The 13,282-nt window shown below is 53.8% G+C and overlaps 1 protein-coding gene across 2 annotated transcripts in view; it reads left to right on the top strand.

Annotated features, from left to right (window-relative positions):
- The first annotated feature begins 6,350 nt into the window (after window positions 1-6,350).
- HIP1 (huntingtin interacting protein 1) overlaps window positions 6,351-13,282 on the top strand; it is a 43,934-nt gene continuing 37,002 nt past the window's right edge. Inside the window, exon 1 of one of the 2 annotated variants that reach the window (XM_063173986.1) lies at window positions 6,351-6,403. In XM_063173986.1, the coding sequence (XP_063030056.1) occupies window positions 6,353-6,403 (51 nt within the window). In that variant the 5' untranslated portion in view covers window positions 6,351-6,352. Of the gene's footprint in view, window positions 6,470-13,282 lie in introns of both variants that reach the window. The other variant, XM_063173985.1, reaches the window with a different exon arrangement.

Raw genomic sequence — 13,282 nt, 5'->3', positions numbered from 1 at the left:
CCACATCTAGAGGTATCAAGGCTGATGTAGATGGATCCTTAGTCTACATCCTCTGTGACTGTTCATCTTTGATTCTCCAGGACCATTGGTCCAACAAAACCATCAGGGCTACAGAGCAGCTTACAAAATTACATTGAAATCCCTGGACTGAAATCTACAGGCACACCAGGATGTGCCTCCAGAGAAATATTTTTGGTAAATGTCAGCAGAAAGACTCCAACAGTTTCTAAGCACACAGCAAGGCAGAAATAAATTGCTGCAGTCCATGCAATTTTCCAAGACAAATTTGGGGCACCTATAAAAGCTTCACTTTGTGACCAGGAGTCTAAAAGAACAGGATGTGGCTGGATGCCATGTTGGAATGTGGCCCTCACAGAAATGTGGTGGTACTTCCCAGGACAGCCAAATGATGCCTCTGCCACAACTCCTTTGTTTCCCCAACAATGTCCTCAGTACTGAGCAGCAACTGGCCTGGAGCAGATCAGGACTTGTCCAGCAGCTGCAGCACAGCATGACAGGTTTAGCCACAGTTCAGAGAAAGGAAAAAAAAACATTTGGTGTTGGGTTTGAGACGGGTAGCACCTGAGGCTGCCGAGTTCCAGAGTGACAGCTGCATTGTCCTTGCACACTCTGCCGCCTGTTGTCAGCAGCTGGAGGTACAGGGGACGTCTGCAAGTTAGGCTATAGAGTTGCAGGAATCCTGAGAACAACATTTGACAAGAGTACTTGGTCGATGTTGGATCATGGAAAAAGATAGAAATCATGGAGTCATTCAGGCTGGAAAATATCTCTAACATCATTGAGTACAGCACTGCCAAGGCCACCACTAACTGTAGCCCTAAGCATCACATCTCTATTTCTGTTAAATCCTCCAGGGATGGTGACTCTACCACTGCCCTGGGCAGCCCATTCCAATGCTCAACCACTCTTTCAGTGAAAAAATTTTCCTTAATATCCAACCTGAACCTCCCTTGGTTCAACTTGAGGTGTTTCCCCTTGTCATATCACTCCCCAAGAGCAGAGCCTGACCCCCACCTAGCTCCACCCTCCTGCCAGGGAGTTGTAGGGAGCCAGAATGTTTCCTGTATCATAAAGGGAAGACAGGGATATACTGGCTCTCCACATTCATGCTCATGCCCTGCTGCAGTACCTGCCTTGTGCTCTCCCAAGACTGCTCTGCAATGAGCACACAGCTCCCACACTCAACTCTGCACACCTCAAGTCTCACACAGAAATCCTTTCCTCAGTAATCCAACTCTGGCAGCCAAAGCTCCCAATACAGAAATAAAGGAAGAATTAGGAAGAATTTATTCACAGAAAGGGTTATCAGACATTGGAATGGGCTGCCCAGGGAGGTGGTGGAGTCATCATCCCTGGAGACGACTGGATGTGACACTCAGTGCCACGGTCTAATCGACATGGTGATCAGTCATAGGTTGGACTTGATGATCTCAGAGGTCTTTTCCAACCAATTGATTCTGTGAAATCAGGCTTGCCATGTCCTGCCTTGGAAGAGACCTGGGCTTGGTGGGGTGCTCCAGCTGGACCTGCTGGCCATGCCAAGGGGACACTGTCCAGCAAGTGGCAAAAACACTTCCCACCTCCAGGTCCTGCTCATGAGCTGGTTTCTCACCTAGGCATTTGCCCCTGCAGCCCAGTGTCCCTGTGGAGTTCAGGTCTTCTCCTGCAGATCCATCTGGAAACCTCTTCAGCTTTGCTTTTGAATTCTTGGGCAAGCAGAGGCAGTTGCTGAGGCTTCTGTGCAGAAAACACAGCAGATGATGTTTTGGGGTTACAGCCCTCCTTGTAACACCTGGGCAAGCAGGAAACCTAGACAGGACAGAGGTGAGGGCCCCACTGGACCTCAAGCACCTTAGCCAAGCAGTCCTCTCCAAGACCCTCTCCCAGTCCCAGAGTGTTCACCTGCAATGCTCTCCCAAGACTCCAATGCTCTCCCAGGTCCTGCACCAAGACTGTCCCTGCCCCACATAGCAGCCCAGGGTCTCTTTGGGAGCACAAGCAAAGACTCGGCAGCAACATCTTTTGTTTGCCAAATCATTCCAAACATGGGATCAAAAGATGAAAAGTCTCCCCATGCTCCCATGCCTGCTCCTCCTGGCACAATCTTTGCTCCCCAAGGACCCTCCTGCTGGGTCTGGGCCACTACCCTGCCCTTTCCAGCTGGGTACTTTGGCTCAGAGGTTTTTATCCCAGAGTCTGAGCAAATTATCCCATCACCAGGGCAGAGCTGCATCTGGGGCTGCAGGATTTGGTTTATGGAAGGCCTGACATAGCCACTGCCCTTTCAAGACATGGCCCCAGGAATTGCTCATCTGCTTGGGAGTGATCAGGATGGTGTGCTTTGGAATGTGTAAAGGGCCTACTGAAGGGGATCCATGTGGGATCCTTTTTTCCCACCTCCAAGGGTGAAACAGCAGGATCTTAGCACAGCCCACTCTGGCACAGCCAGCGAGATAACAGAGGAAGGACTGTGGAGCTCTGTGATTCTGTTTTCCTGTTGAAACAAGGGGGATCTGTGCTCTCCCTGAGCCCAGGCCAGGCCACAGGAGGATGATGTGTGTTGCAGCAGAACCCTGGGACTCTCCAGCTCTGGCTGGGGAGGGAACTGTAAAAAGAGACTCCAGCTCCCAGCCCCTGCAAAAGGAGCATTCCTGAGCCCCAGACAGGGCCCATAGCCCCTGCAGTCCCTTCTGGCCCCTCTCCTGCCACTCGTCCTTCCCCTTTGGGTTAAGGATGTCCTGACAGAATGGGAGCAGACCCTTTAGGGTCCTGTGGACAGGAGCCTCTGGGCATGGAGCAGGAGAAGGAAACTGCCCTACAGAGCCCTGCAACAGGGGAAGGATGAGCTCCAGTCCCACCTGCCTGGCCTGTGCAGCACTTGATGGGTGCCACATACTGCTCAGCAAGAAAAAAGAGAGGGCACACATTGTCCTCTCCATGTCCCGACAATGTCTGTCCCCATACAGGCCAGACACTCCTATGAAGGGCTCTGCCATGACCCTTCAGTCCAGCCTCTTGGACAGGAGTGAGGACAGAGCATTCAGAGCAGGCGAACCCCAGCCATGGCTTCCAAAAAGGACCTGCCGGGGAGGAAGAGCCCAACCTGCTATACCCTGCTCAGTTTCAGCCCTTCCCCATTATCTCCCCGTGGAACCTGAGACAGACGAACAGACGCTTCACAAGAACAGCTCTGTGCCTCCCCCTCTCAACTACCTGAAAACAAGGCATCCTCTCCCACTGCAAAGGAGCCTCTCAAATCCCTGCAAAGCCCCACAGCACATTCCAGCAGAGATGCTGCATGAATGGGCCAGCCCAGAGTGGTCTGACCAGCCGCTCATGGGCTGGATCCCAGTTCCATCCTGTTACAGCCCATTCCTGGGGGAGGCAGGAGCAGCCAGTAGAATCAGCCTGTTCTGTCCCATATCCAAGCACCATCCTCTGCTCCTGCCCAGGTCCCAGAGTCAGCACTGAGCCCTGGCTAGGGAAGAAGAGGATGTGGCTCTGCTCTTCAGTGGGAGGGCGTAGCTACACCAGGCCTCAGCCTAGTGGTCCCTTGCCATGGGCTCCAGGAGCAGGATGTTCCGAGCGAGGTGGAGGGTGGGAGAGGTCACAAGGATACCGCTGTCCTTTGTCCAGTGCTCTTCTTTGCTCTTCCTTTCCTCCATCTCTATTCAGGAATGACGTAATTTCTTCAATTATTAATCATCTTGCTGCAACAGTGGATGAATCAAACCCATTAAACCTCCCCTGGGAGCAGTCCCAAGGAAGGAGGCAGGTTTCCAGAAAGCACATTAAGGACAATGCAGACAGGCAGTCGAGACAAGCTCCAGTGGGAGGAACGGCCTTGCTGCTCTATGCAGGCCATTTCCCATCAGCTGGGATTTGATATCCAATGCACAGGGACTGGGAAGGCCTGTGATGCAAACAGCCTGTCACATACCCTGCTGGGCAGCTCCAGGAAGGTCCTGGTGTGGCAATTATTTCAGCTGAAAAGCCACAATAGAGAGATATGCTGGGAGAATTGCTTATACAAGAGCTCCTGACAGCCCACATGCTAAAAAGCTGTTTCCAGATTGCCCCATCATCCCAGCCCAGCTCCTCCCCACCCGGAGCAAAGTCATTGATTTGTTATGATCTGCTTTTAAGGATGCAGGAACCCAGCTGGCACAACCCCATTTGCACAGCCCATTTGCCGTACCTGGGGATTCAGTTTTCAGTCCCTTCACAAAAAAAAAAAAAAAAAAAAAAAAGTAATTTCTCCCAGTATTGCAGAAATGTTCCAAGTGAGGAGAAATTCGCCTCTGGAATAGGATGGTAGTCCTGGTCAAAATTACAGGAGTCATCAATTCACCAGGTTGAGAGAATCCCAGAATGGTTTGGGTTGGAAGAAACTTAAAGCTCATCCTGGCACTGAAACAGCAGGAAAAACACAACCTTTCCAACAATTTTTAATGTTAGAGAACTCAAGCATTATTTTATTCTGGCCAGGATGATGTTCTGGCCAGAATGTGCAACAGAAGTAATTTCATCCACACACTGGGTTGTGCAAAGAAAATAATTCCATCACACGTCTCTTTTCTAGATTTTTCACATACTTATACAGTCAAAACTCAGAGAGATTAATTGGTTCAATGTTTATTGGTCCCAAGTTACACAGTTCTTAGAATTTGGTTTCCTATTGGTTATTGATCCCTTCACCTTAGCTGCTAATCAGGTCCTCTTTCTTCTCTTATGATCTTTTTCCAGACCAAGTGTCTCCAACACACCAGGAAGGATGTTCAGGTGTGGACGTTCATGAATAGTCGCTTACCTCTTGTGCATCCTCTGGTGGCTCCCAGTCCCTCGAGATGTTAAGCTCATCGGGTCTTGCCCAGGGAGCAGTCTCTTGAAAAGAAACCTCCATTTCCTTCCTGGGCAAAGATGAACAAAACCCCTGATTAAAAAAAGTTAGTTTAAAAACTTAGAAGTTGTATCATTTCCAACAATCCTGTTCCACCCCCTGCCATGAGCACACCTTCTACTAGACCAGCTTGCTCCAAGCCCCGTGCAATGTGGCCTGAATAACTTCACGGATGGGGCAGCCACAGCTTCTCTGGGCAACCTGGGCCGGGGCTTCAACCACCCTTCCAGCCAAGAACTCCTTCCCAATATCCAATCTAATTCTACAGAAATCTCTGATCCGGGTGACAGCATCAGAAACACAGGCTCAGATCAGGTTATAATAAAACACAGTCCAGCTGTGCAGGGGAAGCAAAATCCTTCTGTCACCTCTGCTCTCTTCTTTTTCAGACACCTGCAACCTCAATTTGCCCCTCTGTCAATGCTACACTCTTCCTGCTGGGCTCTGCCAGCTGTGCCTGCAGCACCCCCCTCCAGAGCTCCCATCCAGAGCTCCCACCCAGAGCTCCCACCCACAGCCCGGTTCCACCAAGGCAAAGCCTCACACAGCCCTTCCGCAGGCTGCCGGGGGAGCCGCCTCCCCCCCGCCGGCCCCAGGCAGGGCTGGGAAGCCACGAACATGCCGAGTGCCACTGCCCGGGGGCTCAGCTCCGAGAGGGGCCGGGCTGCACCTGAGACGGGCAGCAGGGAGGGGACAGCGGTGCCGGGTCACCCCCGTGGTCACACTCTGGCCTCGGCTGAGGGGCCGCAGCCTCGCAGGCCGCACGGACAACCTGTAAGGACGCCCGCGGCCTGCGGACCCGAATGGCTCAGCCGCGGCTCAGAGCCGTTGGACAGCGGCTCCCCGGGCCCGGCGGACCCCGCGGCGGTGCCCCGTACACGGCCGAGCCCTTCCCGGCGAGCCCCGAGCGCGGCCCGATCTCCCCGAGGGCCCGGCATCAGCGGCATCGCCATCGCCGCCAAGGGGCGCCGCGCCCCGCACCGGTGAGGGGCGGGGCGGGACACCGACGTCTGAGCGGCAGGGCCGTGAGCCAATTACAGCAGGGGACCGCGCGAAGGCGTGGCCGCAGAGCTTGGGTGGGCGGTGCTAAGAGCGCGGCCCCTTAAGGCGGAGCAATGGGCAGGGGACTCTTGGGGGACGGGAGCTAGCGTTGACTGGCGTTCAGATGAACCAATGAGCTTGGCGGTTGCCACGCAGGGGCTGGGTCTCCCGGCCGCTCCTCCCCAGGGGCGACGCCGGGAACCAATGAGAGCAAGGAATCGGACCTGCGGGCGGAGCTGCGGGTGGAAGGGTGGAGCTCGCGGGGCGTGCCCCAGTCTGAGTGGCAGGTGGGCGGGCCAATGGCGCGGGGCCCGCGCGGCGGCGGCGCTGCGCGGGACGGCGGGGCCGGGGCGGCGGCGGGGCCGGGGCGGTGGCGGGCCCGGGGCAGCCATGGACCGCGTGAGCAGCACTATGAAGCAGGTGTCCAACCCGCTGCCCAAGGTGCTGAGCCGGCGGGCGGGCGGCGGCGGCCTGGAGGCGGAGCGGGAGAGCTTCGAGCGCGCCCAGGTGCGGGCGGGACAGGGCGGGGCGGGGGATGCGAACGGCGAGGAACGGAAGGTGGCAGCTGAGGGGGCCTGGCCAGGCCGGGGCGCGGTGCGATGGGAACGGCTCGCCGGGTACCTGGGGTGGGTACAGCGGGGCGCGGCTGTGCCGGGCGGGCGGGGTTAGCCAGGGTGGGCGCGGTCAGCCAGGTGAGCCGGGGCGGGGACAGCTCCCGTCGCCCCGCGGGTTGGTGCTGGCACAAGGGGCGGAGCTTGGGCGGGTGGGCGCGGCCGGGCCCGGCGGGCTGGGCTGGCGCCGGTGGGCAGGGCTGGCCAGGTGGGTGGAGATTGACGGGCGGGGCGGGGCTGGCCCTGCCCTCCCGGGAGCGCCGTGGGTCGCAATGCGGGGACAGGGATGGGGACCCCCCGGGCCCCGTGGCTGGGGCTGAATCCTGGCCTTAGAAGAACACCCGGGGACACCAGGGTGCGGTGGCACCCGGGGTGCCCCAGCCCAGCAGTGTCCGCTCAGCCTGGCCTCCCCGCCAGCGGGGCTAGAGAACATTCACCCGCTGACCTGAGCTGCTGGGTCTCCAAGCCCGGCCACAGGCGGGCATCATGCCCAGGACAGTGCCACCCTGTCCTTGGAACCATCCTGGGCACGCATAGCCTGTGTCTTCACTGGCTGGAGGGGACATGGAGTGGCTCTTTGGCCAGTCACCCCACTGGGTTCTGCTGTGGTGTCACTCAGGGACCCCGGGTGTGGACAGGGTCTGTCCCTGCAGGTGGCTCCTGGGAAGAGTGATATGTTGAAAAGCAGACAGAATTTGCTCCTCAGCAGCATCCAGAGTATCTGAATGGGGCCCTTCATTCAGATTTTAGGTGATGGATTGGTGTCCTGCACAAAGGAAAGGTGGCAGCCAAGCTGGAGGGGTGGCAGGAATGCTTTGGTGGAAAAAGCTGGTGATTTGGGGAAAGGATGTACTTGGAGCAGCTGGGGATATGCCTGGACAAGGCATGGGGGAAGTGAAGAGGGATGGCAGCAGAGGGAGATGGGGACAGCTTGGCTATGCTCCGTGTCCAGGGATGGAAGGTACCAGTGAAGCAGAGCTGTCCAGACCTACTGCAGGAGAGGAAGGGAAACTGAGGCAGAAGCAAGGGTAGAAGTAGGACCAGTGGGAGCAGACTTGGATGAGCCCAGAGTGGGAACAGCATGTGAGAGATGGCTTCGGGATGGAATAAACATCAGGGATCATGTCTGAGGAGGTTTTGCAGGAAGAAAACCCACCAGGCTTTGAAGTTGGATGCAGGGTCGTGTGCAGGGCTCTGCTCACCCTCCTGCTCAGGTTACCTCAGACATCAATTATTTACTCATTAGGTAGGAATGGGACTGGTTTGCTCCTGGAACCTGCTGGCTCCTTGTGTCAGCAGCAGCCCCGTGGGCCTGGAGCTCTTCCAGGCTCCCCCTGCCCTCGTGGTTTCCCGGGAGGGGCCGAGGGGAGGGGGCGGTGGGGCAGCGCCGCTCCCCACATCACTACGAGCTGGATTTCATCTTCCTCATCCCATTTCCAGACTGATGACACAGCATGGCCTTGTCTGGCTTTTCCTTCTTCTGTGCTTCAGCTCCACGCAATTCCCTTTCTAACTCATTTTCTTTTCCTCGAGTTTTTTTTTTTTTTTGTTTTTTGTTTTTTTTTCCCTCCATAATTCTCTCTCTGCAGTTTAGAGAACTTGCCAGGCACCCCTTAGGTCTTGGTCCTACAGTTTTTGTCCAACTTCTTCTTTCTGAGGTTTTTTTAAGAGAAACTTTGTGGGTTTGGGGTTTTTTCTTTTCGAAAGTGACTTCTTCTTTTAAGAAAACTTTCATCTGTTAAATGGCTTTAAAATGAAAAATTTTCCTGTGTTTTCAGCGGGTACCGATACCTTCCCTCCCCGCCAATCCTGGCTGTCTCAGGGCAGCAGCACATGCATTGCAAAGCCTATTTTGGGCTAAAAGGGCCCAAACAGGCAGAAAGTGTGTCCAAATGGGTCTTTGGGGAGCCTGAGGAACACCTGCTTGGGTTGGCAGCACCCAATTTCTGTGGTCTGAGCTCAGTCTGGAAGAACAAGAGCACCCTACGAGGCTGTGGTGGTGGTAGGACACCCCAGTAGTGGGGAGGTCTGGTGGTGGGATGTTCCTGTGGTGGTGGGATGTTCCTGTGGTGGTGGTAAACAGGTGCTGGAGTGCTTCCATGGTGAGGGGATATTTTGATGGTGGAAAGCTTCCATGATGGTGATTACATTGCACAACGACTCTGCCCTGACAACCTTCATCTGTTGGCTTGCAGACAAACAGGAATAAATTTCCTGGTGGCCTCTCTTCTGCTCCTACAGTTGTTCAAGTATCTTGATTTTCCTGGGAATGCAAATGTGGGAAACCTGAGGACACGCCCAGATGTGCTGTTCCTTTCATGCTGTCCTTGCTGCCTGCTGGGCAAGAGGAGCTCAGGGAGAACAAGACACAGCCAAGGACTCCAGTCTTCCTTTTCTGTTAATGCTGGTGGTTTTCTTAGGAATTTGAGCAATGGGAGCACCAAATCCTGCAGTTCTGCTGCCATCAGGATGAGCTGGGTGCAGCCCTGCCATGGGAGTATGAGTGTTGCAGTGACTGTTCCCCCTTTGCTGGTGTTTCACGTGGTGATTCACCATTCATCACCTCAACCTCGGCACAAATCTTTGGGCACAGCAAAGGTCACCAACAGAGGAGAAAAAACACAGAAAGTGAAAATTCTGCCATATTTTAAGATAAATGTTTGTGTTTCATATGGTGTCTAATGTTTGCGTTCCCTCCAAGTTCTCCTGGTTGGATTAAGGGGCATGTCCTGGAGCTGGAGCTCTGCAGGAAAGGTCTTCTTTGTTTGGAGTGGTGCTTGGGATCTTCCCTCCTTGGGACCTTCCCTCCTTCTTCCTCTTTCCACGCTGTAATTGTCCACAGCAGACATCCTTGTGCCATCATGGAGCCAAGGATTGAAATTCCTTCTGTGCTGAACCAGTTGGCAAAGACTGGATGTTCAACAATCAGATGAGTTGAAGTGTTGAGGGTAAAATCAGAGCTGGAAGGACACAGGACTTAGCAGGGCAGGGATGATGCTCCACGGGTGAGGTCCCAGGCTGTCCTGCTCCTTCACTCATGTTTTGGACTGCCATGGGATATTTCCCTTCATTCCCAGCAGGGCATCAGTGCACGTGCAACTGCAGACTCCCAGAGGTGGTGCATGGCATTCCCAAGCACAGCAGCAGCTGACTCCTGGAAGGCTGGAGGTGTGGAAAGATCCTTACACAGCTCAGCTCTTCCTGCACCAACCTGTTCCTTCCTTTTGTAAACTCATCACTGGATGGGGCAAAAATGCTCTGACATCAAAATTGAGAGAAGTGCCCTTAAAGTTGCAGCAGGACGTGCCCTGATCTTTTGTCCTTGTCCCTGCCCTGTGGGTTTTGGGTGGAAGGGAGGCAGCATATTGTGGTGGTGTGTTATCATCTCCTGGGCTGCAAAGTCACCAAATAATTCTCTTGTGTCCCCCATCCTGAGCGCTGCTCCAGTGCCCAGCTGTGCTGCATCAGGAGCCATCATGTCCCACACCACTGCAGGCTGCCCTGTCCTGAGTCCGTGCTGGGCCCCAGGGATGAGGACACGAGGTGGGGACAGTGCCTGGGGCTGTGGAGGAGCTGCAGAAATTCCGTGTTTGTTTCTCAGAGCTCGTGGCTGCTGGAGCTTTGTACCAGCCAGTGAGGCTGCATGGACAGCATGGTCCCTGCCATAGGGACAATTCCAAGGGTGGTCCATCCTGGCAAGGGTGAGGGTTGGGAGAAGACACTTCTTTAAAATTTCTGCAGAAAATCTAAACATCTTACATTTTAGGTTCTTTGGCTGCAGTTTTTTTTCTGGGAAATTCAGGGAGTAGCAAAGGGGAACAGGGACCACTTAGACTGCCCACAGCTGCCACTACCTCTGGCACATCTACACACTGGCTCCTTAGGACTGTGTGCAACAATAAAAGCAATTGATGACTCAGAAATTACCCTGCAAAGACATATTTGCAGCAGAAGGTGATTGCTGGCAACGTCTCCTCTCCTGCCATCAGAGTCCCCAGGGTGGTGCTGGGGTTATCAGACCCTCCTGCTCAGGATTTCCCAGTGGGAAAGTGTGGCATTTCCATGTCAGGGAGATGCAAAACTCTGAATGCAGCTGATGCTACATCTCCTCAGGAAGGTTTTAATGTCCTTAGTATGAGCCATCCCTCAGGCACTGCAAAGCTGGTTTGCTCCCTACCTTGCTGCTGGAGGAGCCTTCTCTAAAACCAGATGCAGAGGAGATGGTGCAAAAGAAAAAGTATTAGGTGCAAATAAAATGGATTTTTTTCCTCCCCCAGTGTCAGTTAATAAATCCTTTTGATATGTGATCCCAACTTTTTCACAGCCAAATGCAGGTTAAAAGCAGCTTTGTGCCCATCCTGTCCCTGCCATGGGCTGTACCACCTCTGGACTGCCATCACAGCCCCATTAATGCAATTCATCCTTTTCTCCCATCATTCTTATAAGTGGGAATATGGTCCTGTGTCTTCCAAACACAGCAACCCAGCTGATTTCAGATCAGACCCATCTCGGTCCAACTCACAGTTGCAAAGGAAATACCATTTACTACTGAAAAAAACCCAATTTTTGTGGTTCAGATGCTGCAACCACCAGCAGCTTTGCCAAGAAATTCAGTTCTTACACAGGAAATGAGGCTCCTTTCAAAGCACCAGAGTGGGGCTATATATATACAGCCTCTCTGAAAAGATATTTAAAGAAACATATTGACACTAGCAAGAACAGGAAAAAATAGCTCCTGGCTGTGGGGAGTGAGGGCTGATGGCAGCTGAGCCCATCCTGGGGGAGTGGGTGGTGCAGGGAATTCATTCATGGCCCTTTCATCTCCAGGAAAAGGAACTCCTGGGGTTGGTGCTGTGTGAACCCCCGTGCTTTTGGTCTCCTGGCTTTTACTAGGAACTAGAGGTGCTGGGGATTGAATGCAACTTCAGCAGTGAGGTAATGAGTCATCTCGTCTCTTTTCAGAGAGTCCCTCTTAGAAACTTATTTCCATCCCCAGGGAAAGAAAATAGTTTGCCTTGTACCAGATATGGGGCTGCTTTTCTCATTAGTACATGCAGGGATGGAGGAGTTTAGGAGGTTTTTTTTAGATATAGAAATATCTATTTTAGATGCAGAAATATCTGAGTTTTTTAATGTGGGGATTGACTCCAGAAGCAGCTAAGCCTCCGGAGGATGAATAGATTTGGTGCTGAAAGTACTGTCCCCGAGTCCAGGAGCTTCTGTAGCTGGGAGAACATGATGGTTTTGGACCACCAGGTGGCAAGGGGGAACCTTGCCCTGAATTGCACCAGAGGCTGAGTTGGAAGATGGGGATGCTGGGGCATGTTGCTGCCCCAAAAACCCCTTTCCCTCTCATTCAACATGTCCTTCCCCACCAAGGATGTCCTGTGCTAGGGGTGCAGGGGGTTTCTTGCCCTCTGAAATGTATCCAGTTTAACTCCATCCATCTGCAGAGCTGAGGAGAAACAGCCAGGAAAGCAGAGTTTTCACTAAATTCCCTATCTGAGGACTCTGGACTGAGTGTGGTCCCCTGTGCTGCCCCTGGCCACGACCCAGGTTGGGAAGGGCATGTGGAATGTGGGCATCTGTCATGAGGAGGGGGTGACTCATGCCAGCTTTGCTCTCCCAGGAGAAAAACCCTCTGAATAGGGGCTGGAGCTGCACGAGGGACAATTTTGGCTGAAAGATTGAGAATCCAACGATGGGGGAAAGGTGCCCATTGCAGCCCATTGCACCATCCCATGTAGGTGCCATGCAGCCAGGATGAGCGTCACCTGCTCCAGCACTGTCTGGCACATGGCACTGCAGCACAAGCCCAGCACCTGGGTTCTGTGCTCATCCTCATCCCTCACCCTCTGCTGGCTCTTTACCCTCTGGACCTGGGACAGAGGGTCAGCAGCTGGGACTCATACAGCAGCATGAGGGCTGGAGGAAGGGCTGGATCCTGGCCCTCATCCCTGCCACCAGCTTGGCTGATTTATTTTGCGGTCACCAAATAAGAAAACTTTCTGGGGACAGCCTGTTCCCTGGGTGAAATAGGGGAAATAGCAGAAACAGGCAGCACAGCTGGTGCTTTAGCCTGGATGTGCAAGTCCAGCCCATGGCTGGAATACATGGTGTGCTGTTCCAGGCTAATCACAGGGCAGACTAAATGATCCCAGTGCACTGTAGAAAGGTGAATTATTCTCTCAAAGGTGTACACAGACGCTGAATAGTTTATTATGGACTCACTGAGAGGGTTGGATTGGAAGGCACCTCTAAAGTTCAGCTTGTTCCACTTCCTCCGTGGGCAGGGACACCTTCCTAGACCAAGTGCTCCAAGAAAGAGACCAGGTTGCTCCAAGTCCTGTCCAGCCTGGCTTTGGACAATTCCAGAAATTAAAGTCGAGCTAATGGGGTGAGTCCAGAGGAAGCCACAAAGATGTGCTGGGTCCTGGAGCCCCTCTGCTCTGGAGACAGGCTGAGACAGATGAGAGTGTTCACCTGGAGAAAAGAAGGCTCTGGGGAGATGTTAGAGCCCCTCCAGTGCCTAAAGGATCTCCAGGAGAGCTGGAGAGAGACTTTGGAGATGGGGCTGGAGTGACAGGACAGGGGGAATGGCTTCAGAAAGACAGAGAGTGGGTGGATATGGGATTCTGGGGAGAATTCCTGGCTGTGAGGGTGGTGAGGCCCTGGCACAGGGTGCCCAGAGAAGCTGTGTCTGCCCCAT

This window comes from Melospiza melodia, chromosome 21 (genome assembly GCF_035770615.1).
Source record: "Melospiza melodia melodia isolate bMelMel2 chromosome 21, bMelMel2.pri, whole genome shotgun sequence".
Classification (NCBI taxonomy): domain Eukaryota; kingdom Metazoa; phylum Chordata; class Aves; order Passeriformes; family Passerellidae; genus Melospiza; species Melospiza melodia.
Note: the sequence above shows the minus strand (reverse complement) of the source record. Positions and strands in the feature narration are given on the sequence as shown.